Source organism: Acartia tonsa, chromosome 1 (genome assembly GCF_053477335.1).
Source record: "Acartia tonsa isolate MP-2025a chromosome 1, ASM5347733v1, whole genome shotgun sequence".
Taxonomy (NCBI): Eukaryota; Metazoa; Arthropoda; class Copepoda; order Calanoida; family Acartiidae; genus Acartia; species Acartia tonsa.
In genome coordinates, this window is record NC_137260.1 from 55,417,662 (window position 1) to 55,444,191 (window position 26,530).

A 26,530-nucleotide genomic window follows, 5' to 3' on the forward strand; every position below is an offset into this window, starting at 1 on the left:
TTATTTTTAGATCTTCATTTAGTTGCATTTTAGATCTTCATCCTGATTTACGGGAGGCATATATCCTATCATAAAAAGTAGAAAAGGTTAATTTGTACGAAACATTGGATCTCATTAACTAATGAACCCATATGGTTCTCTATTTTGATAAGCTTTACTTAATTCCTTAGCTTTGGTGGTTTTAGGCTATTTTTCTCTACCCATTCGAATGCAGAGCCTCTAAATGTTAGGTGCTTTGTTACTAGTCATAAAAAAATTTAAAAGACACACTGCAAATAATTTACATAAAAGAATATTCTTTGAAATCATGATATAAATATGGATTTATTTAGATTCGAAGCTCATATACAGGTATTCATTTTTACTTCAATTAGACAGGTTAGTTTCTAAAAAGGTAAGACCGATTGATTATAAAGAGAGCGTAGTAAAAATAATTGTAATTAAGCAGCCCTTTTGTTGTAAAGAATAAAGGTTCAATAGTTACAAATTCTATATGTAGAAAATAATATAAGAAATAATTATTATTCTTTCTACATTTTGTAAATGCATTTATTATCAACAAAAAGATGAAGAAAAGAGGAAGTTTTTTTTGGATTGATACTATCCACCCCCCCCTCTCTCTCACAAAACATAATAAAAAATAAGTTTAAACCTATTTATTCAAAAGCATTTCATCAATTTAGAAGTTAGTACATTTACTTGTAGGATATATTTCCTAAATTTACCAATGATAAGAAATATAGACTTTTATCTAAACAAGGATGGCAACATCCATAAAAGCGAAGCACTGAAACGGTAGGACAAACGGACATTAACACTTGTATAGTGTCAGAACTGAATAATCAGAATATAAATGTATAAGAGTCAAAGCAAAATTGTAAGTAAATTTGTTGAAAAACTGCTTGATTCAGGATAATATTTATGGACATACTTACATTTTTAGGACTTGATTATAGAGTTGCTTCGCTGATTACATTATACTTTGTTGTCCCAGGAATCAATATACTAAAAATCAGATCAATCGGATGATTAGATCACATACAAATTTGTTGTTAAAAAAGTAAAAAAATCAACATGTTTAAAATGGACGTACGGACATTTTGGTGATGATTATAGAGTTGCTACGCTTTCTAAATCGTACCTAACTATTAAAGGAATCACCATGCAAAATTTGAAATCGATAGGACAATTCTAACATGCCTAAATTAACGAAAAAAGTTACGGACGGACGGACGTACGGACGGATCGACCCTAATTATAGAAAAGCTTCGCTTTTAAAAAGCAGCCGAAAAAATTACATTACTGAGAAACAGATGTATAGATTGTGTTATAAAGTAGATCAATATTTGCCCTAGAAATATTCAAAAGAAAAAAATCCATGTAAATTTACTGCAAAAAAATATTACTTCAAAAAAATTTAGTACTTGTACGTACTGGATACTTTTATCAAAGCTTAAATGCTTAAATTAAACTAATAGTGTTTAAACTTTTCAACCGATAATTCAATCTACAAAAGATGTTATCTTCTTCTTTAAAATTGGGTGTATACAAAAATTATTTTCCATTGTCTTAACCCTCAAGATGTCTGGATATTAATGAGTTGCTTAGCCAATAAAAGTTCATATCACGCCCTTTCTTTTTTGGTATTTGTAAATATTTGTGTACTTCTGTTCCAAGTGTTTCATATTTGGTGTACATTAACTTCCACCATATTATCTACTATCACAACTTTAAACCATTCTTATTCACAACAATAATGACAACATCCAGAAAAGCGATGCTCTATAACGTTAGGACAAATGAACATAAACACAGTAGAGTGTCAGAACTTATTAAGTAGAATGTAAATGTATAAGTCGAAACAAAATTGTAAGTAAATTTGTTGCAAATACTTCATAAATACGAATACTGTTTAAAGGATATACTTTCCAGTTTTCATTATAAAGATGATTCGCTTATATAAGTGTACCTTGTTGTCATAGGAATCAGTATTTAAAAAATCAGACATAAAGAATAATTATATCACATATAAATTGATGTCAAATTTTTTTTAATGTACTTACGGACTTTCTGGAAATAATTATGGAGTTGCGACGCTTTTAATCGTACCTTACTGTTATAGGAATCATCATGCAAAGTTTGAAATCGATAGGATAATTCTATCATGTCTGAATTAACGAAAAGAGCTAACTGTTACGGACGGACCAACCCTAATTATAGAAGAGCTTTGCTTTTAAAAATACATGATTTTGTGGGGATTTGATTTAAATATAATAACAGTACAGCAATAGGCAAGAGAAAGTTTGTGGTATTCTAACCATTTTAGGTTATAATGATTTGATAATGTGATTTGTGTACGGAAATTAATCCACACTTAATTTTTCTAGGATCTCACACGACTAGAATATAAATTGGAGAAGCAAGAAAAATTCATTAGTTCCATCTTAAAAGGTAACAACTTTTGCAAATATTTCAGGAATTTTTGGAGGCAAAGCAAATCTTTTTAAGCATTAAGAATTTGACGTATCTTTTGAAAGGCCTGACAATGTTTTTGGAATAAAAAGTATTAAATATGAATAATTTTTTTATTTCTAAAGAATAGATAAATAAAAAAAGGTTATTAGGTAATGTCTTAAATTAACCATCCAACTAGTCAGAAAATGGTCAACCAACTAGTATTATCTTATAGAAAAAATGAAAAAAATCATACCAATCATTTTGATAAGATATTAAACACCTTTGTTAAGTCTAATAAGCAATAATTTTAACAAAGTAATGAATAGAAATAAAAACAACAGTTATTAATCTCAATATGTTTTCTTAAGTTAAATTATGGGACAAAAGGTAAATATCTATAAACTTTTATATTAAGAACTATCTACCAAGACATTACACAAAATGCCTTATATTTCATTGCTCTGTTGAATGTTGATATTCTTGTTTATATTTGCTTATTTATATGCAGAGTAATAAGATAAAATAATATGTAAAGCAATAAAGCTACCACACCAACTCTCATACATACATATATATATCTTTTTGTGGACCTACCGTTTTCGTCGAGTTGGAAAATAGAAACCAGACCATACGATGTAAAAGAAAAATTGGTCTTGTTATAATTTTGAAACCACTCATTTAACCCCCTCAAAAAAGCAAGGACGTCCCTTAGTCATTATTTATAGTCTTTAAGCTTGATGGGATTCCGTAAAAGAGTAGGAAATTAAAGATAAAACAATTTCCGATAAAATTTGTCAACTGTATAAATTCATCACTTAATAATTTTATCGATTTTTTTCGTATGACATTGTCTGGTATCTGTTCTAATACAGGAAAGTTTCCGTTGGTTCCCTAATATACATGAGCTATGGACAAAAGTTAAACTATATTGTACATAAAATATGGAGATTCCTAGAGTATTTTAGTATTAAAATTTTCGGATCATGGAAAGAAATGAAGTAGTGGGTTTCGACGTATTTTCAAAGTAGCTTTTGATGGGTGATTTTAGGTTAGGTAAATGTTAGGGCTGAAGCTAGGGGAATCGTTATTAAAAAGAATATTTAAATTATTATTTTTGTTAATTCGCTTGAATAAGAATTTCAATTGTAATTGTTAAAAATAAGTATCAGCTTATAGTGATATAAAAAATGACGTCATACAATAAAAATGACCAATTATATACCAATATACATTGTAATTGACAAATGGTAAATTTATACTGGCCTATAATTGGTACTTGGTAATTGTACTGCCAAGTACAGCTGCGGCCGCTGAAATTTATATTTTGATATTTGAAATATAAAATTTACATAAAGATTAACATTTTCTGCAAAAAAATTTTTAATCTAGCTTCAAAAATAAAAAAAATTACAGCCGTTTGAAATTTTTAAGTAAAAAAGGACCTAAAAACAAAGGTTGTTAAATAAAAGGGTGAAGGAAGCGAAAATTGACCTTGACTTACTTAAGGTCGGAAATTCATCATAACACAGGGGACTTATACAAAAAAAATTTAGCCCTCTAGCTCTAATCGGAACTGAGATAACATGGGGGGGCGTTGAACGCCCCCCCCCCTCCCCCGACTGATTAAGGTGCGGCAAGGTGCCCGACCTTTAAGGGTTAAAATCATTTAAATTAATAAATATTTGCCTCTTTCTTTGAGATAGTAATGACGGGGGAGGAAAATTGATTTATTGAGAAATAGATAAATAGTTATGTAAATATAGAAATCTAGCCAATAGCGATATAGTTATATTGAGCCAACTCTAGTACATATATATATACGTATATACATCACATTTACATAATTTTTTATTTCTCACTCTGCATTGTAACCACCTGGTGCCATGGCGGCAACATTTAGTCACTGTACATGTCCTGAGGTGGGTTCTTAAAAAATCTAGCATTGCTAAATCAGCTATGGTAGCCAGATCACAAAATTTATCTATAAATTTAAAGAAAAGAGTCTAAAATCATAGAAGGGTTATTAACATAAGATTTTATTTAATTTTTGTAGATTTGTTTTGTGATTTTAGATGATTTTTTTTACAAAAACAATTTTGGTGAGGCAGCGACTCTATTTTTTTGAGAATCAACCTCTGCACTGTTACAATTCAAGGAGAATATACCTCATGTCCTTATAGATATCCTTTTTTTTGGGATAAATTGTATATCTGTTGGTCTGATAATAATTGTTCATTAAGAACTCATAACACTTATTTTAAAATCAACTCTGCTAAAATACGTAAATGTATTATTAACTTTTTCTTGAAATTTCTTTATTGGTCCTGCAAATATTTTAAATTAATTTGTTGGGAGGGTTTGCCAGGACTGGAGTAGAAGGGGGCAGTTTATACATTTAAAGATGTCAGCAATTCAGTGGCGGTACAAACATACACACAGAAAAACAGACACACAGACAAACATTCTGTTACTTTCTTATAAGGATTTTTTAATTTTATTTCATTTTGCTTTAGATATAATTTAGATAAAAAAATTTATTGAGAAATGCATTTACATACCTAGCCAATCATACAATAATTTATTTTGTCAAATGAAACCAATTTTCTAGCTTTATATTGTTTTATCCTTGTTTAAAATTAAAGGGCATGCTATAAGGAGACATTTGACTGCTGGCTGAGTCACTGGGCGGCTGTTGTTAGGGGTGGGGGGGAGGGGGCTGCAAAATATATTTCTACAATTTACAGAAATTATTACATTTTATATGCAGAAGTGTTGATCCGGAATATTTTTAGTTTTAAAATATAATTTTAGTATCAAAGCCTAACCATAAATCGAAATATCCGATTGCCCGTCTGTAGTGTTTGAATTGAGTAAAGACTGAGTAGATTATGAATAGTCAAGACTGCATAGAGACTGTAAAGTCTACGCTGTGCTAAGACTCTATAATCTAAGCTTCTCTTAGACTATAGAGCCTAAACTACTAATAGTTTACCATATCAATGTAAAGAACATTTGTATGGCTATACGGACGTTCTGTTTACTAGAGTAGCTAGGACAGCATCCCCTGGTGTAAAGCCGGCAGGACCTGACTATATACATACATGGGAGTAAACATTAACAAGCACAGCCACCAACACAAATAAAACATTTTATTACGTTTAACATAAAACATAAAAATATAAGTGCTCTCATGCCTTTTTTTTATACATGTAAAACATATAACATTATGTACAATAGATCTTTTCATGAAAATACCCACTTTCGAATTTCAATCTTCTGCTAACCTAAAAAGTTACTTTAGGGGCCTAGAAATATATGTACAAAATTTCAGCTCTCTATCTCTACTGGCGACCTAGCGCCAGGCATGTAAAATATCAACAGATAACGGTAGCACGGCGGTTTTAACAATATCTCAGTAATGTGCAGGTTTTCAGCTCTTCTGCATATTTCAATTTAAACACATAAGGCCAAAGATATTATATCCAAAAAATCTTTTATCAAAGTCTACTCTAGACCTAGCGCCAGTCAGTTTTCTAAAATCATGCATTTTATACCTGTGAAAATGAAATCGCCAGCGCTAGGTGTAGAGTAGACTTTGACAAAAGATTTTTGGGATATCATATCTTAGGCCTTATGTGTTTAAGTTGAAATATGCAGAACACCTAAATTCACCTTCCAAACCATTCTCTAAGCATTTTAATTTTTTTTAGAAATAACGGGATTTCAAAACTGCCTTTTGAAAAGGCCTAAAAAATATCTTTTTTGTCCCTTTTTTCACTGTATATAGTTACAACTTATTAAGATATTATTCTCAGTTAAAAAAAAATTGGCGCTTCCAGCACCAAAACCGGCAAAAACAGGCAGTTAAACTTCTGAACCCCTACTTAACCCCCTGACAGACCCCCCCTCTATCTCGGCTCCTGTTACAGATAGAGACGTAAAACTTTTTTCTGGTTGTTCATGTGTATTTTTAGAGAATTGCTTTTTCTAGTCATAGCAGTCAGATTGCTCCTTATCCGCTTTTTAGCGTCCAGCCGCTAAATATTAAAACAGCTGTAGAGCGGCCAATTTTAAAGCTAAGAAAACCAAATTTTATGACAAATTTTTATTTTTTATAATAAAAAAATACCTTTTTTGACCATCGCCGAAAAACGAAAAATAACGGAAACCGCCAATTTTGGCAGTAAAAGGGCCAATTTTAAAGCTAAGAAAACCAAATTTTATGACAAACTATTATTTTTTATAATAAAAAAATACATTTTCTGATCATCGCCAAAAAACGACAAATAACGGAAACCGCCAATTTTGGCAGTGAGACGGCGGTTGGCGGCGCTAAATAATATTTTTATCTGTTTATAGTTACAACTTATTAAGATATTATTCTCAGTTAAAAAAAATTGGCGCTTCCAGCACCCAAACCGGCAAAAACAGGCAGTTAAACTTCTGTATCCCTACAAGACCCCATAACTAACCCCCCTCTATCTCGGCTCCTGTTACAGATAGAGACAGATAAAACTTTTTTCTGTTAATTCATGTGTATTTTAAGAAAAAATTACTTTTTCTAGTCATAGCGGTCAGACTGCTCCTTATCCGCTTTTTAGCAGCCAGCTGCTAAATATTAAAAAAGCTGTAGAGCGGCCAATTTTAAAGCTAGGAAAACCAAATTTTATAACCAGCAATTATTTTTCATAACAAAAAAAACGACAAATAACGACAAAAAACGACAAAACGGCGGTTTGCGGCGCTAGTTTTATCTGTTTATGATCACAATAAAGACTACATACAAAAATTGGCTGGTCTAGAGCTGTTTTAGAATTCTGCTCCTGGCAGCTTAAAAACAGCAAAACTACAGGTAGGAAATAAAAAATCAGTTAAAAATCGGTCAAGGAGTGGCCAAACGGTCATGGCCTTACTATTCACGGAAGTTTATTATTACTCAAGAATTAATATATATTTTTTTAAAAATTTAATTGATTTGCTGGCTGCGGTCAGCTGGAAACAACAGCTGATTTAAAAAAAAAATTTAATATGTCATGTAGGCATGTAAGATAAGCTTAATTTTACAATTTTAAGTCTATGAGTAAAAAAATAAATACACTGGAGCCATTCAAAGTTATTTGAAGACTAGGAGGATTATATCCTGCTGGATCATACCTGAACACCTAATTTTCATCTTATTTTTTACTAAGGTTGATTAAATATTACAAAAGTAATTACAAGAGAGTTGTCCTTACTTCTGATCTTAGAGCTTTGTCTTTATGGATGTTGTCATCCTATTTTTTGTCTGTATTTAATCACTTATTAATGTTGTCATCATTGTCATATTATTTGATAAAAATATCAATGCTTTACAAATAAAATTTATAGAGAAGATAATCTTGATGTTTTTAATAATTAGATTTGTATATTTTGATTTTGTTGTTAACCCTTTGTAGACAAATTGATAATATTTCTAAATGTTATTTTTTTTAAATTGTCTGCGTCTGGCATCTGACTAAAATAAAAATCTATTACATTAGTTTAAACAATTAACTGTCTTGACTCTTTCCAGACCTTAATCAGCCAATTTTTGTATGTAGTCTTTTATTGTGATCATAAACAGCTAAAAATATTAATTGGCGCCGCCAACTGCCATTTTACCGCCAAAATTGGCGGTTTCCGTTACTTGTCGTTTTTTGGCGATGGTCAGAAAAAGCATTTTTTTTGTTATGAAAAATAATTGCTCGTCATAAAATTTGGTTTTCCTAGCTTTAAAATTGGCCGCTCTACAGCTTTTTTAATATTTAGCGGCTGGCTGCTAAAATGCGGATAAGGAGCAGTCTGACCGCTATGACTAGAAAAAGTAAATTTCTCTAAAAATACACATGAACCAACAGAAAAAAGTTTTACGTCTCTATCGGTAACAGGAGCCGAGATAGAGGGGGGTCTGATATGGGGTTAAGTAGGGATACAGAAGTTTAACTGCCTGTTTTTGCCGGTTTTGGTGCTGGAAGCGCCAATTTTTTGAAACTGAGAATAATATCTTAATAAGTTGTAACTATAAACAGATAAAAATATTATTTAGCGCCTCCAACCGCCGTTTTACTGCCAAAATTGGCAGTTTCCGTTATTTGTCGTTTTTCGGCGATGGTCAAAAAAGGTATTTTTTATTTAAAAAAATAATAGTTTGTCATAAAATTTGGGTTTCTTAGCTTTAAAATTAGCCGTTAAAAAATAATAGTTTGTCATAAAATTTGGTTTTCTTAGCTTTAAAATTGGCCGTTTTACCGCCAAAATTGGCGGTTTCCGTTATTTGTTGTTTTTCGGCAATGGTCAAAAAAGGTATTTTTTTATTATAAAAAATAATAATTTGTCATAAAATTTGGTTTTCTTAGCTTTAAAATTGCCCGCTCTACAGCTGTTTTAATATTTAGCGGCTGGACGCTAAAAAGCGGATAAGGAGCGGTCTGACCGCTATGACTAGAAAAAGCAATTCTCTAAAAATACACATGAACAACCAGAAAAAAGTTTTACGTCTCTATCTGTAACAGGAGACGAGATAGAGGGGGGTTCTGTCAGGGGGTTAAGTAGGGGTTCAGAAGTTTAACTGCCTGTTTTTGCCGGTTTTGGTGCTGGAAGCGCCAATTTTTTTTTAACTGAGAATAATATCTTAATAAGTTGTAACTATATACAGTAAAAAAAGGGACAAAGAAAGATATTTTTTAGGCCTTTTCAAAAGGCAGATTTGAAATCCCGTTATTTCTAAAAAAAAATTTAAATGCTTAGAGAATGGCTTGGAAGGTGAATTTAGGTGTTCTGCATATTTCAACTTAAACACATAAGGCCTAAGATATGATATCCCAAAAATCTTTTGTCAAAGTCTACTCTACACCTAGCGCTGGCGATTTCATTTTTCACAGGTATAAAATGCATGATTTTAGAAAACTGACTGGCGCTAGGTCTAGAGTAGACTTTGACAAAAGATTTTTTGGATAAAATATCTTTGGCCTTATGTGTTTAAATTGAAATATGCAGAAGAGCTGAAAACCTGCACATTACTGAGATATTGTTAAAACCGCCGTGCTACCGTTATCTGTTGATATTTTACATGCCTGGCGCTAGGTCGCCAGTAGAGACAGAGAGCTGAAATTTTGTACATATATTTCTAGGCCCCTAAAGTAACTTTTTAGGTTAGCAGAAGATTGAAATTCGAAAAAGGGTATTTTCATGAAAAGATCTAAATGTACAAAATAAGGATTTTTTAGCGTAGCTACTTATCAATTATAGTCCACTCGTTCGATAATATTTTCCAAATAAGATCTGTTAATATAATTGTCTTTAATTAGTTTTTTTGTGTGTGGTCATTTTACTCTTTATTTATTAATGACCTATTTCTTATCTCTTTACATCAATACAAAGACAAATCTATCCTTGAAATTAATCAAATTTGTAAGTTGATAAATACGAAATGGATAAATAGCTACCTTATCTTAATTTTTGTTATTTTTAGAAAGAAAAGTAGAAATATCACATAACTACACTTTAATAGAATCTACAAAACAGGTTAATATCATTTTTTTGTTATTCCACCAATTTCTAACATTCCCTTTTAGGAGCTTTTTTACTAATGATCTAGTAATCGATATATTATTACTTGGATGTTGCGCCAGATTTTCATGTACTCTCATAAATACTCGCAGCTGGCTAAAGTAACAATAGCTCCCATCTACGCCCTTTATCCCATCGAATCCCCTCCTTCTGGAAGAACAAACTGACCAATAAATAAGGGCCATTGTGGCAACCGAAATTGACGACAAACTTTCCCTTGTCAATATATCCACGTATTCTATATCCATTGATCAGTTACCTTTTCTGTTTCCAACCTTATCGCTCTCAATATGGCAGAAATTTCTTTATTTATGCAATACAGACAGACCAACAGATCAAAATATTGTATTGATATATGTAACTAGAAATTAGCAATACTAAACTCTGGATTATTTGAACAGAATCTTGTAGATTGAGTTAGTTTTGTCAGGTGCCATATTTGTACTCTTACACCAGAGATACAGAGATATGCATATTGTGGGAAAATTAATCTTCTCGCCGATAATTGCATAAGACCGGAAATTTAGGGTCCGATTTTGTAAAGCAAATATAGTGTTTTACTAATATCTTTAAAAAAAGGTTTATTTATTGAAATTTAAAACTTAAAAGTTATGAGTTAATTAGAAAAAGTTTTATAAATAAAAAAGATTATTTAAAGAAATCATTTTTGACAAGATTTATATTTTTATGGTATGTATTATCAATAACAACTTTAACCATTGAATTGGGAGTTAATTTTATCTTTAAATGGCATATCCCTTCATCCATGACCACTGCAAAATTCATGTCATATCAAAATCTGATTAAATTTGCTCCTTTAAATAAGGAAATGAGATATTTGTCAAATATTTTACAGTTGGGAAGCTGAAAAGAATTGAAATGAACAATATTATATCATTATTTATCTTTTTCTTGATATAGTAAATTGTTATAATAAATAAGAAAAATTGGAAAAATTAAATGTCTTGTAGCTTTGTAAAGTCTACCGACAAGTCTGATGGAATATTTGGGAATAGTACTTTTCATGGAAACGCCCCCTTAAGAGGCGATTCGTCGTATTTTTAAAATGGCTTTTCATAGGTTATTTTAGGTTAGGTTAGGTTATATTGGGTTAGGTGATTGCCCCAAAGGGTTAGGCAATTGGCCCCGCAGGGTTAGAGCCCCCCTCAGGGGCTAGAAATAGGAGAAAAGATACTGTGAAAAATACATTAAGGTTTGTTGCCACGAAAGGGACTTAACCCGAATATAGTAAAGTATAATACATTAGGGTTTGGAACATTTTAAATTTTTAAATTTGGATTGTTCTTACAAATTGAAGTTTAAGACATTGTTTTTATTTCAACTGCTCAACATTTTTATTTAAGAGTGAAGTAGTTTTGATGTACATTTGTATTTACATTTATATTTCTCTCTACTCTCATTTTTTCTCTCTATTTTGAATTTGTCTGAAAAATATATTCTAAAATAAGTAATTGAAGTTGTATAACTATTAAATCAAATTATCATGTTATTTCAAGGGGTCTTTTTTTCTTATTTTAACCCTTACAGATCGGGGGGGGGGGGGTCAAATTGACCCCCCCCTCTAGTTTTTTCAATGTCATTTTTTTTGTAGGTAAGATAGAGAGTTGTGACTTCATGACTTTTTAAGTTTAGTAATTATACGCCGGCAAGAGTTGATTTTATTAGGATATCTGGTCTGTGTCGGTCGTGGTGTCCGGTCAAAGTCGGTTGGGTAGCACCAAAATTTTTTAAAAAATCTAAATAAATCTTAATTTTTACATTATGACTTTTTTGTATTAGGTAGAAACCTAAAATTTTTTTGGTGAATACTTAAATATCAATGACCTTATGAGAAAAGTGGCGTTATGACCGTTTGACCGCTCCCTGACCGACTTTATGACCGATTTTTGTCCGGCTTTTACAACAGACATATATCATGAATATCGTGACTTCTATTACAGCTAGAGACTTATAATTTTTTTGGTAAATCCTTGAGCAACAATAAACAGATAAAAATATTAATTGGCGCCGCCAACCGCCGTTTTACCGCCGTAACCGCCGAAAATGGCGGTTTCCGTTATTTGCCGTTTTTCGGCGATGATCAGAAAAAGTAATTTTTTTGTTATGAAAAATAAAAGTTCGTCCTAAAATTTGGTCATTATAGCTGCAAAATTGGCCGCTCCACAGCTGTTTTAAAATTTAGCGGCTGGCCGCTAAAAAGCGGCTAAGGAGCGGCCTGACCGCTATGACTAGAAAAAGTAATTTTCTCTAAAAATACACATGAACCACCAGAAAAAAATTTTACGTCTTTATCTGTAACAGAAGCCGAGATAGAGGGGGGGATCAATATGACCCCCCCCCCCCCGATCTATTAAGGTGGGAATTGGGGCCCGATCTGTAAGGGTTAAAAGATATCTAAATAACATCAAATATAAACTTTATGAAAACAGTAACAGGATGCCTATCTGTCTGTACTTAAGGAACTGCTGAACTGTTATGATTTGCCTTTAAAATTTAGCTTCTTATAGTCCCAGGAAAGTTTCAAAACAATTTGGGGGAGGGTATCAGTATAAACCTCAAATAAAATCGCCTGTATAAAAAGGGAGACCTAAACTTTTTTTTTACTTTTTCTTTTTACATCTAAAATTGAAAATGGCCAGTCTTCGACTTCCATACGCAACTTGAGACCTCTAGAGGCGTAGCTCCTTGTAAGATTATTTAAGCATTAGCTAATTTAAATTGGAGACTCATACTAACCCAATTTCCTTTGGAAGAGTCTAGGTATAAACCTTCCCTGCATCTATAAGAAGCTTTACTGTAAAGAAGGACCATATCGGTTTTGCAGTTGGCGAGATCCTTTGCTACAAGCCCACAGACAGACATCTAGTTACTTTTAATAATTAATGTCTTATTTCTTAATATAAAAATCCTCAAAGTAATGAAGTCATTCTTTTTTTGATTAGAGGGATCCAGAATTTGGCTTCTTGATGAATACAGAATCAAAATTGTGCAATGAAAAAGTTGAACCTGGCCCATGCACATCAAATATCATAAGGTATTTTATTTTAATATCAAGGCGTTTCCTTTACAGAGTTTGTTGTAAATAGAATTAAGGAGGGAGGGCGGCTAGTTTTTGTTGTTGATTAATATAGAAAATGTTAAATAGGTTAGGTTATATTGGATACTTATTAGCTCCGCATGGTTAGGACCCCCCACAGAAGTAAGGCATAAAAGAACATCCCCGCCTTATATAAATTTATTCTATAAATAAAGTGTTGAGGTAATTTGTGCTCAACAAGACACTTTAAGAGATAGCGCTTAAAGAGAAAGACTAAACTACATAACTTTAGTGTCACTTTTGAGGAAGACGATTCCTTTTTCTCTCATTTCTTCTGAAGAGATTTTCTTCCCCCCTTCCCTTTTTCTTTTCCCTTTATATGACGTTATATAGGAATCGTCTTCCTCAAAAGTGACACAAAAGTTATGTAGTTTAGTCTTTCTCGCGCCTAAATATTAAATTTAAATAACAATGTTTTTAGAAAGCACCGATATTTAACTTTGGTAAACAAAATAAAAAATTAAGCTACAAAAAGTTTTTAAACAGATTGTAAACATGCCTTAGTTATAGAGTAGCTGCATTACTAAAGTGTTATTTACACTTACTTTGGTTGAAAATAGTTGACCGAACTCTGTAAGTGTACAACATTTTGAGCTTATCTAGACGGGAAAAAGTTACGTTATTAGATTTGGTAACTGGGCTTTTACTAACTTTTTGTTATTTTCACATTTTTACTAATTGTTGAGACATTTTTTTTTGTAGCAAAGTTACTCTATAAGTCAATTGATTTCCTTGTTAGTAAATAGAACCTTACTGAAAACTGGCACGTTTTTCACTCATTATTCATAAAGTGAGTGTTGTCTTAGTTTTTTTTTTCTTGTGATTGTTTTTGTTTTAAAACATTTACCCCCATGTTTTTTCTTCTTTTAAATTGAAAATGAAATGTATAAAAGATTGTAAAGAAAAAGGTTGAAAACAATAATAGGACCTGCTTTATCTCTGCTAGCCAGATGAAAAAAAAAATACTGCATTGGCCCTGTTTGTGAGCTGGTGTCAAATCAATTCTGATTAAATAGTTACATCAACAATAAGTTAATTGCCAGAAGATGAAAAAAAGATAATTATTATTATAATACATTTATCAACTATCTGAATATGAAAGTATAATGTTTATCTTTTGTGTTTATGCCCTCATTTGCTATAATAAGTTTAACTTTACAAATAAATGATGTTCGGATGATTTTGTTAGGCTGTGATAACACACCTCTAAAGTCAAAGTTTCCTCAATATTTTTCATTGAAAAAATATAAAATACACAATACATGGCTGTGGAAGAATAAAAGTATTAATTTCTTATTTTAGCACAAACTTAATTATATATCCTTTTCCTTAAAAGATATGTCATTACATAATTTTGTAATTTTATACTTTTTCCTTACCTTTTTAAGCAAATAGTTAATTACTAAAAAAAATAGAGCTGCAAGCCAATCGCACTATATGACCCAGTTTTTACTATAAGCTGCAATCATTTCTAAGATTTTCAGCAGGTACTAAGTTAAAATTTACACAGCTGCTTTTTCACATCCTACAAATCAGATCCTAAAGGCAACAGAACAGCCAAAGTGTAATAATTACTTAGATTATATTATGATCAATTTTTAGTGCCTGTAATTTATAAAGCTACTAATCAACTGCTAAACTGTATTATAATTCAGATGTATAGAATATTTAGGTAGCAAATAGCGAGCTGCTGAACTATCAAACAAAAATTTAGGTGGTAAAGACAAATGCACGTGTTTTTATAAGCCGCCAGACATACAGCTATTAAACTATCTTCTATCAATGTAATATGAGTATTTGTCGACTGTAAGCAGCCAGAAAGTCAGGTTCTTAATTATAATTTTTGTTCAGATGGTATTATGATGCATCTGTTGGCAGCTGTAAAGAGTTTTCCTATACTGGATGTGGTGCAAATAAAAACAACTTTAGGAAGCAGCCGTTATGTGGGCGTTAAGAGTCTGATCATAAATAGATTTTTGAAAACTCTATCAAATTCTTGACAGAAAGAACTATTTTTTATGATACCAGTTTATATAAAACAAATTGCAAATTAGAAAATATTTTCTATGGTAAATTTAGTTTATCTAAACTTATTGATATTGGTATTTTTTGGTAATAAGAAAAAGGAAAGATTGGGAATCTGTAACGGCAGCTAAACTTTAGAAGTTTACGGGAATGTGAACAAAAATGCAGGTAATATGTAACATACATATTATATCCATAAACAATAGTTATAGTAGTTTAGAATATTCGAGAATTCTTAGTTTTCTTAAGATTTTTACTTATTAAACGAAATACTTTAATAGGAAATCTTTTTTTTTACATTTCTCTAGATGTTAGAATGAGGATTGTTTTAAAAATATAGGCTAAATAAAGGCTTTTTACGCGCTATATATCCACTACAAGTAAGACAATTAAAACCATTGGAAATAAATTTTCAGAATGGCTATAAGACTGATTAATATCCAGTAGATTCGAACCGGTTCTCAGCCAAACTGAAAAATGTATAGCATCGATTTGCAGACAATTTTTCATGAGAGCTTTCTATGGTGCGATGCGATAAATAACTTACCTATACAATGAGTTTTTACTTTTTTCATTTGCTATCCTTGTTTTATTTTGCAGACAACCCCTAATGTTGAGTCTTGCTACAAATCTGCAAAATACAAATCCAAAGCAAACATTTCAGGTATACAATTAATAGGATGGTTTGAATTATAATTATTCTGAAAAATGCTCGTCAATGTGCAGATTAAAATTTTTGTATTTATGTTTAGAAGATTGTGGTTATGTTGATTAGTTTAGTTATGTTACTTTTTAGAAAAAGGATTTATCTCAATTTTCAATCAGTAGCTTGGAAACTAAAGGTAAAAATTTCGCAACTCTCTATAATTAGTCTGCCCAACTGTCACTTAATGTGACCATGCATTCGAACGAACACATACTTTTATTTTTCCAGAGTTTTTGAGGGATTAGTCAATGAATGATAAAAAATGTAAAAGATGCAAAAGATTATTTTGACACTAGTTCTTTGTGCTTTGTAATCATATATTAAAAAAAGCTTACAAATGCCATATAGTGTTAAGCAACTTTAACCCTTAACGGTCGGGGGGGGGGGGGCGTTGAACGCCCCCCCATCCGGTTTTTTCTATCTCATTTTCTGTGTGTGAAAGATAAAGAGCCCAAACTGCTTGACTTTTTAAGTATGGGTATGATACATAACTGAGAGTTGGAATTTTTTGAATATCTCCATCCTGGCAGGAACAGGATGCCAGCAAACCTGGCAGGGTCATCCAGATAAAGAACAAAAATATGTTTTTGACTTAAAAACAAAGCATTTTATCTTACCAAAATACTAAAATATCCTCTAGTAGTACATCCTCATATTAAATACAGGTGTTCAAGTCAATTTCAGGTTCCAGGTATGATCCTGCAGGTCCTGATCCTCCAGGTCTCCAGAAATCTTTAAAATGCTCCTGTGGCCGCAATTTTTGATTTAGAGACTTCAAATTTTAAACTTAAGCTTTTCTTACATGTCTACATAATGTATAAAAATTTTATAAAGATCCGCCGCCGTTTTCCCGCCGACCGCCGACTGCGGCGGCGGGCAGCTGCCAAGTACAGCTGCGGCCGCTGAAACTTATGTTTTAATATTTCAAATATAAAATTTAAATAAAAATAAACATTTTCTGCAAAAAAAATTTTCTTCTAGCTTTAAAAATAAAAAAATTACAGCCGTTTGAAATTTTTAAGTAAAAATGGACCTAAAAACAAAGGTTGTTAAATAAAAGGGTGAAGGAAGCGGAAATTGACCTTGACTTACTTAAGGTCGGAAACTCACCATAACACAGGGGACTTGCACAAAAAATTTTATCCCTCTAGCTCTAATAGGAACTGAGATAATGAGGGGGGGCGTTGAACGCCCCCCCCCCCGACTGATTAAGGTGCGGCAAGGGGCCCGATTGTTAAGGGTTAAGGGCCAGTAAATTTATATTTTCATGTTGTCAACTCCCTCTCCCTCTATCTTGCTAAACATACCAAAATACACTATTTATTTTTCTATTATAACAATTTACTTTTTTTTACAAACATGGACAAAATAGTCCTTGCTTATATGGATTTTTTTTGTGTTGTATATAAAACGTAAAATATCAAAGTTTTTATATGCTATTATTGTTTTAGAGACTAGTGAAGTCTGCTTTGAAAAGCCAATGTCTGGAGAATGCAGGTTTCATTTATCTTGTTTTGTACCAGGGATCCAGGTATATGCCAATAGATAATCTTATTCATCTCCCGAGACTATTTGGCATGGAGCTGTGCCTTTGATAGCTTGTAATATTTTAGATTATTATCAATTTAAGCCTTATTACTCTATTTTAGTTTTAAAGATTTTTTTTAAATCAAGATATATAGATTTTCTTCATAATTTGAATTATTGTATACTACAAACAATGAAAATATCCTTGATATTACTGCGCTATTTGTTAATATAATTATTCTCGTTATTTAGTGAATCCTTGGTGCGGTACTATTGGTCTCAAGAAACAGGTTCCTGCAAACAATACAACTATTCTGGCTGTAATGCATCCAGGAACATAAACTTGTCAATATAAAAATCCTTACAATAAAGTAACATGATGTTTGATTGTCTCTCTGTCTGAACTGAGATGGTTTTCCATTACAGGGTAGTTTTTTATATGTCCTGGGAAGGTTTTTAATAATTTAAGGGGAGGGTACCACCACCCTCCCAGGAGAAACCACCCCTAGAAAAAAATTCTCCCCATAAATTGTTTTGTAATTTTTCAAAACTAAAGTTAAAAATTAGGGGGTAAGAGAGGTCGATCCCCCCCCCCCCAAAAAAAAAATACCCCTTCACTTAATTTTTTTACCTTTTTCTTTTTTAAAATCTAAAATAAAAATTGGGTGATCGAATTCAACTATCTCCTTGAGGCATCTAGGGGCCTAGCCGCAATTTTATATAATAGACAACAAACCCTCAGCATTAACGTTAATGAACGTTCATGTTTTTCGTCGGGAGGGGTCAAGTTGGAGTTTGGTTACACCGCGTCATACTAGAGAAAAGTTTGAAAAGTTTGGTTGTCTGATAGTTAACCTTTTATCCTACAGTGGGCATTAAAGTATCGCATTTCTATAAGCCCATGGTTTTCTAGATGATGTCTATAAGAAATCAAATGAATATATTCTATATTTTCTAATACTCCAAATTTACTAAAGATGAAAGACTCAATATAGTATTAAAATCTTTATTTCAAAAAGTACATTTCTATGTCAGATTAAATGGAAATGATCTTATTAGTATTTTGTGAATAAAATTAAAATTTCAAATAAACTTTTGAAATTTGGATTCTTATACAAGTTTTTGCATTTTCTTCTAAAGATATTTGATGCTTTTACCCATACATATGAATAGACCACCGACCACCCCCCCATTTCCAACTTTTTTTTCTGGACTATTTGGGAGTTTCTAGCCCTCAGGGAACATATCCCTATAGATTTCTATCTATGAAAGGCTTTCCTAACCAATGCCTACAAAAAATATGGTTAAAAAATAAGGATTGTTTTTCTCAAATGTTTATTGTCTGGTCCAAAAGCTGTTTTAGAGAAATTGAGAGATAAATGCAATTTGATATCTTTCTACATTTCTCTCTTTCTTCTCTCTTTCTCTCTCTCTCTCTATCTCTCTCTCTCTTTCTTTGACTATCAATTTCATTGTACTCTTGAATGACATCAAAACTAAATCTATAATACAAAGTAAAGCTTAAGATCTCAGTAAGGATTAGGCTCTACTCTTCAGGGAATGTACCTACTGGTCCTGTGATGGTTTTAAGCTATTTTCCTGAGGGTTGGGACACCTCTAATCCCCCAAAAAATGAAAAATACTAAAATTTAAAAACTTACCTCCCCTCCCAAATTTTTTTTTCTCTTTTAATCTAAAATACGAAAAATTAGGTTGATCAAACCTCTTGGGGGCAAAGCTTAATCAAAAGTTATCTTACTGGAGTTTTTTTCCCTTTCTGAAACAGACAGTTTTCAATTAAAATAGCTTATTTGCACTTTGACTCAAACAACGCATTTGACATATACCAAAATTACATACCAAAAGCAAATTGTATTTTAAATTAAAGGAATAGTAATGTTGAACCTATCCTTTATAATACAAAGTAGTTTGATGTCTGTCCGTCCGTCCGTCCGTCTGTCCGTCCGTCTGAAGCGTAAGATCTCGGTAACCACTGAACCGATCGGATTCTACTCTTCAGGGTATATACCTATTGGTCCTGGGGTGGTTTTAAGCTATTTTCTTGGGGGATGGGACACCCCCAACCCCCCCAAAAACAAAAAAAATCCCCCCCCCCATTTTTTTTTTTTTTTTTTTTTTTTTTGCTGAAGATTTCCTTGGTCCTTTGTTAAAAAAAATTTTTTATTCCAGCATTTATTTTGAATGAAAGAATAACAACATTCTCTCACTAAAAACAATAAATATGAATTTTTTTATCACCTCTTGGGGCAAAGCCCCTAGAGGCTAGGGGCGAAGCCGCTAGTATAATATGACGTAGTAACCTTTTTTGTCTGTACCAAAGGATCTTGCTAACCGCCTTACCTATATGGTTCTCCTTTACACTGAAGCTTCTTATTGGTCCAGGGAAGGTTTTTAATTATTTTGAGAGAGGGTATATTTACCCTCCCAAGAGAAATCGCCTCTACAAATAAATTACGTCCCCCCTCCCCCCCCAATTTTTCTAATTTTACTTTTTATAACTTAAATTAAAAAGGGAGTGAGTAAACTTCCCTCCATCCTACCTTAAAAGCCCCTAGAGGCTTCAAGGGGTCGTAGTCGCTAGTAATATAATAATAACAAACAATAAAAAAAATGCAAAATATTTTCTGAGGCAATCGTATAACAATGCACAACAGACATCACCATTAAAAAATCTATGCGACTAAAATATCTTGATACACTATAAACGTACCTTGAAAATTTCCAATAAAAATCTGGATTTAGTATGTAAAGAATGTCAAATCTTCAAATCTATATTGATCATTCCAGTTGGTCCAATGCAGTATTTTGAAAATAGAATGGAACATTTTGCCCCTCTCCCTCTTTTAAAGTAGAATACAAATATGTGCTATCGGTATTGGCGTCTAAGGGTTGGGGGAGATGGGTGTTTACTGTTTACCCACCTCAAACTTTGATACCCTTCATTTTACTGCCTCAAAATTAAAAAAAATATATATATATTAGATTACCCCCTTAAACCTTTGAAACCCCTCATTTTAAGATAAAAAAAAACTTGGACATCCCTGGCTCTGGGTTAAGAGGAAGATAAGGCGGATAATACTCATTTTACACGCAGTATTGTTTTTTTTAAAAATGAATGACAACTGACAGGCGGAAAAGCTGACACAATACAATCTGTCCCGATTTTGTATTACTTTTGAGGAACACGACTCCAGTGACGTCATATTTTTCTTTCCCGAAAAAGGGAAGGGGGGAAGAAAATCTCTTCAAAAGAGATGGGGAAAACCCCCTTTTCTCCCATCTCTTTTTTCTTTCCCCCTTCCCTTTTTTTCTTCCCTTCTTCCCTTTTTCGGGAAAGAAAAATATGACGTAACTGGAGTCGTGTTCCTCAAAAGTAATACAAAATCGGGACAGATTGTATTGTGTCGGAAAAGCTTTGTTAATGTTAATGTTATCTTTTTAATACTTTTTTATATTTCTTTATACCCTCTTTGATGGTAACTAATCACATATCCATGTAAGGGTTCTGCTTAGTCTATAAAAAAAATCAATAAGAGAATGACCATTGCAATAAAGAAAGAAACAATAGTTAGTACTTAGTAAGTATATTTGTTAAATCATAATTGCTTCACCCATAGCATATATGGAAAACTAAACCAAATAATGTTTTACATTTAGATTAGCATTATTACAGGGCTAAAATAGCGTAAAACCACCTAAATATAATAAAAGCTTAAACAAAAAAATCTCAAAACAAATGCACATGCAAGGGAGGAGGAGTAACCCCTTGAAGATTCAGGGAATTTGCCTGCAAGTTTGAAAAGTTTGTATTATATCAGGAATAACTTTGTGGATGCAGAAACGTGTATATCAACATGTGGACCTACAATACTTTTGTCACAGGCTGGAACATAATTTTGCCATCCGTAGGTTTTCCGCCAAAATCTAAAGCTAAGGTTAAGTACCATAATTATTTAATTTAGTACAAAGAATCTTAATACTAATTATATTTATCTAAAATATGTTAAATTGCCACAAGACTTAGGAATGTTTAAAGTCAACCTTTGATTACATTACTTTTGTCTGTAAGTCCTAAGTCTGTGAATAGTAATGTGTTGCGCCACCGGTTTGTGAGCAACAATATATCTATCTATACTAATGAATTACAATAATCTACCACACAACTTCAGACGTTCCAATATGTCTTACAAATACTATTGTTATTCTAGATTCTTGACCTATAAAAAAGGGATGACATGGCTTAAAATCTTTAAACCATAAACAGTATGAACGAATGTCCTTTAATCAAAGGCATGTCTTTGATGATTATGTCAAAGACATATTTAGTATGATGAATAAAAAAGAATTATAAGACACTTAACAATTCTTAGATTTTGTATTATTAAATATCAAATATGTTCCTGGGTTCAATAGGGTACACCTGTCCTAATGGCCACACGCTCCAGCCGGATAGGACAAGCGACAAAAAACAATGACCTTATGAAAGGTAAGTACAAACAAAGATAAATACATCAGAGGTAGATAATATTTGCACATTTTTAAAGGTTTCTTTTTAAAAATCTTTTCAATCGAGCGATGCAGTTATATTGAAACATAAACTTTCCAAAGTACATACTGATAACTGATGTATACCTCTAGAGATGCTTTGCTCAGTTTAAACACAACAGTAAAAATAAATTGTTAACGTCCATGACCATCCATTAAATCCTTTTTTTAACTGTCAAAAAAATTTTGAAACCTTTTTTTCAAGTATAAATCTTGATGGTTAATCTATTGCAATATAGTCGTTGAGGTCACTAAAGAAAAGTTGTCTACACTGGATAGCCTGACTTCCCATTGTCTATTGCAACAGGAAGTTGGCACTTGCTCTGGTAACATTACCAGGTATTAGTTTTTTTAGAAGATTTGTTATTTGAAAACTTCACAGTAAAGTTGCTACTTTATTACATTTTTTTAAACTCGGATATTTTTATTAATATTATATTAAACAGTAGTATTTCTGTATATATATCTAGATATAAGACCTGAAATTTTTTTGTCTTTTTTCTAATAATACTTTTAGGTGGTTTTGGGATCAACAAATCAAAGACTGTGTTAGTTTTTCTTGGTCAGGTTCGTCTAAATTTGAAATTTTTAAAGATTTACCAAGTACGAAAAACTCATTTTTTAGGTCTTTATTATTTTACTTAGATAATTGCGAAGGATGCCTAAACACTAATAATGTATTAATTAAATGGACTTAAATTATCATGTTTCCTAAAAAAGGGAAAATTGTAGTGGTCTACACCTTCTTTACCCCATTCCTCCCTCTCCAACTGGATTTTAAAAAACTGACCAATAAATGACAGGGGAAAAGACAAACTAAATTGACGAAAATTTTCGCCCTATCATATCATCAGTTATATTCTACATCCATGGTTAATTATGCATACATTTCAGTACACCTATAACTGGATAGCTATATCATATTGATATGCTAGGTTGTGATGGAAACAAGAACAATTTCTTTACAAAGGAGAAATGCTTGTCTGACTGTCAACAAACAGCTACAGGTATAGAAAAGTAATATGGTCTGAACTAGCTGCAGTACCTCGGTGCTTTCATACAAAGTGCAAGCTGAGAACTAATATCCTCCCTTGTTTTCTAAACATATAAGAATAAGGGTTGATAGATGTATTAAAAGCGAAGCTTTTCTATAATTAGGGTCGGTCCGTCCGTATGTCCGGCCGTCCGTAAAGGATAGCTTTTTTTCGTTAATGTAAGCATGTTAGAATTGTCCTATCGATTTCAAATTTTGCATGGTGATTCCTTTAGTAGTTAGGTACGATTTAGAAAGTATAGCAACTCTATAATCATCACCAAAATGTCCGTACGTCCATTTTAAACATGTTGATTTTTTACTTTTTTAACAACAAATTTTTATGAGATCTAATCATCCGATTGATCTGATTTTTGGTATATTGATTCCTGGGACAACAAAGTATAATGTAATAAGCGAAGCAACTCTATAATTAAGTCCTAAAAAGTAAGTATGTCCATAAACATTATCCTGAATCAAGCAGTTTTTCAACAAATTTAATTATAATTTTGCTTTGACTCTTATACATTTATATTATGATTATTCAGTTCTGACACTATACAAGTGTTTTGTCCGTTTGTCCTACAGTTTCAGTGCTTTGCTTTTGTGGATGTTGTCATCCTTTTTTTATGCATAGCCCTAACTTATTAGGGGTGCCCTAACCATGAGGGGTCTATACCTACGGTGCCCTACTCTGAGGGGCTACCCAGTAAAAGATATTACTTAACAATCAAATAAAAAGATGCCTCAACCCCCTTATCTTTAAATCAACATAAAGAATAAAAGGAAGGAGATTGGTTAAGTGCACGAGAACGTGCATTGTTATGTTTAACTAGATGTTTTTACCATTTAAGTAACAAGCCTGAAAAAGCTGCATAAGTACACTTATATTCAAAAATTTAATTTGCACCTTTTAACACAACTCCGCATAATTTCTGCACACTCATATTTTTAAAAGCGAAGCTTTTCTATAATTAGGGTCGGTCCGTCCGTACGTCCGTAACGGATAGCTTTTTCCGTTAATTTAGGCATGTTAGAATTGTCCTATCGATTTCAAATTTTGCATGGTGATTTCTTTAGTAGTTAGGTACGATTTAGAAAGCGTAGCAACTCTATAATCATTACCAAAATGTCCGTACGTCCATTTTAAACATGTTTATTTTTTTACTTTTTTAACAACAAATTTTTATGTGATCAAATCATCGGATTGATCTGATTTTTGGTATATTGATTCCTGGGACAACAAAGTATAATGTAATAAGCGAAGCAACTCTATAATCAAGCCCTAAAAATGTAAGTATGTCCATAAAAATTATCCTGTATCAAGCAGTTTTACAACAAATTTACTTACAATTTTGCTTTGACTCTTATAAATTTATATTATGATAATTAAGTTCTAACACTATACAAGTATTAATGTCCGTTTGTCCTACCGTTTCAGTGCTTTGCTTTTATGGATGTTGTCATCCTTGTTATTTTACACACTACACAGGGATAAATGTATTGATAATGTTAAATATTTTATATGTCGTCGTCAACTTCCCATTTTTATTTGCCGTCTGCATAATATTAAAAATGTTTAACTGGGCAGCCTAATATCAATATATATTTGCGGCTAAAAATTCTACAAAATTGCTCCTATAACAAAAAAAATAAGAATAGAATAAGCTGTAAAATTGTTACAAATGCTTAGCTGCAAGCTAATATTGTTAATCTTCAACTGCAGTTCCCAACGATGCTGTCGATTTCGTCTGGATACCAAAAATGAAAATGCAACTATTACATTCATTTATTAGCCGAGCTACCTTCATTTTAATGCAACAATCAACTTCAAAAATAGAGAAAATATTTTGTCTTGTTTAAATATTTCTACATTTACATTTACCCTCTTTTCAAAGCAATAAAATTCGCGTTAATATACAAGATATTATTTAGCTAAAAATATTAAATTTCAAGCATTTCAATCCTATAAAATGGCCGTTAAATTTCAGGAATTGTGTCCCTGGAGGATAGTAGAATGGGGAATGCTGATATTAATAGGAATATTCTCTTTCATAGAATAATTAAGATAGATAACTAACTATCGCATGTTAATTTAAATACTTAAAAAGATTATAACAAAGATGACAACATCCATAAGTAGTGGAGCACAAAAAAAATCATTAATTGACATGTAGTGAATATCTACCCATTATATAGTTTGAAATTTAAACATATTAGCTACCTGACTTTTTATCTTTACATAGTTGTCTATCCATTATATAGTTTGAAATTTAAATATATTAGCTACCTGACTTTTTATCTTTACATAGTTGTCTACCCATTATATAGTTTGAAATTTAAACATGTTAGCTACCTGACTTTTTATCTTTACATAGTTGTCTACCCCTTATATAGTTTGAAATTTAAACATATTAGCTACCTGGCTTTTTATCTATATATATAGTTGTCTACCCATTATACAGTTTGAAATTTAAACATATTAGCTACCTGGCTATTTATCTATACATAGTTGTCTACCCATTATATAGTTTGAAATTTAAACATATTAGCTACCTGACTTTTTATCTTTACATAGTTGTCTACCCTTTATATAGTTTACAATTTAAACACATTAGCTACCTGGCTTTTTATCTATACATAGTTATCTACCCATTATATAGTTTTAAATTTAAACATATTAGCTACCTGGCTTTTTATCTATACATAGTTATCTACCCATTATAAAGTTTGAAATTTAAACATATTAGCTACCTGGCTTTTTATCTATACATAGTTATCTACCCATTATATAGTTTGAAATTTAAACATATTAGCTACCTGACTTTTTATCTTTACATAGTTGTCTACCCTTTATACAGTTTGAAATTTAAACATATTAGCTACCTGGCTTTTTATCTATACATAGTTATCTACCCATTACCCAGTTTGAAATTTAAACATATTAGCTACCAGGCTTTTTATCTATACATAGTTTTCTACCCATTATATAGTTTGAAATTTAAACATATTGGCCTCTTGATAACAAACATAAACATCATGAATGCATGGATAGGACAATAGACGAAAACTTTAGCTTATCTCCAAATTCATCTAAATTTCTGCCCCAGGTAACTATTAATTGTAGAAAAGAAAAAATAGAATTAAATCACCGTTGTCCTATCCCTGATAATGATTAAATATGTAAATTGCATCAGTATAAAATGTATTCGAGTTATAATAAACAAGAATAATTACGACCAAAGGAAGTGCAGCATGATAAGTAATATTTAAAGCCTTTCAAATATAAGATAAATAATTGAGAAATGTTCGAAATTGTATAATTGTCACAGCAGTTTATTTGTGATTTTAAAAATAGTATGGGAAAAGAAAAAGAAAAATTTTAAAATGAATCTAATTAGGCAGTGATTACCATCAGACTGGCCGACAATGATATATTTCTGGAGTAGCTTTGCCTATTAAAGATAGAACATATTGTATTTTTGAGGGGTCTGTGTATGAAGCAGGGGAT

The 26,530-nt window shown here is 31.7% G+C and overlaps 1 protein-coding gene across 2 annotated transcripts in view; it reads left to right on the forward strand.

Moving 5' to 3' along the window:
* The first annotated feature begins 330 nt into the window (after positions 1-330).
* The window catches only part of LOC145313063 (thrombin inhibitor hemalin-like), a 31,095-nt gene continuing 4,895 nt past the window's right edge, over positions 331-26,530 (forward strand). Inside the window, exons 1-15 of one of the 2 annotated variants that reach the window (XM_080152356.1) lie at positions 331-351; positions 2,388-2,451; positions 9,947-9,999; positions 13,008-13,099; positions 15,014-15,355; positions 15,788-15,851; positions 15,984-16,029; positions 17,345-17,390; positions 17,673-17,750; positions 21,257-21,323; positions 21,855-21,927; positions 22,226-22,325; positions 22,504-22,553; positions 22,922-22,993; positions 25,011-25,057. In XM_080152356.1, the coding sequence (XP_080008482.1) occupies positions 15,798-15,851; positions 15,984-16,029; positions 17,345-17,390; positions 17,673-17,750; positions 21,257-21,323; positions 21,855-21,927; positions 22,226-22,325; positions 22,504-22,553; positions 22,922-22,993; positions 25,011-25,057 (633 nt within the window). In that variant the 5' untranslated portion in view covers positions 331-351; positions 2,388-2,451; positions 9,947-9,999; ... (1 more) ...; positions 15,014-15,355; positions 15,788-15,797. Of the gene's footprint in view, positions 352-2,387; positions 2,452-9,946; positions 10,000-13,007; positions 13,100-15,013; positions 15,356-15,782; positions 15,852-15,939; positions 16,030-17,344; positions 17,391-17,672; positions 17,751-21,256; positions 21,324-21,854; positions 21,928-22,225; positions 22,326-22,503; positions 22,554-22,921; positions 22,994-25,010; positions 25,058-26,530 lie in introns of those variants that run through there. The other variant, XM_080152424.1, reaches the window with a different exon arrangement.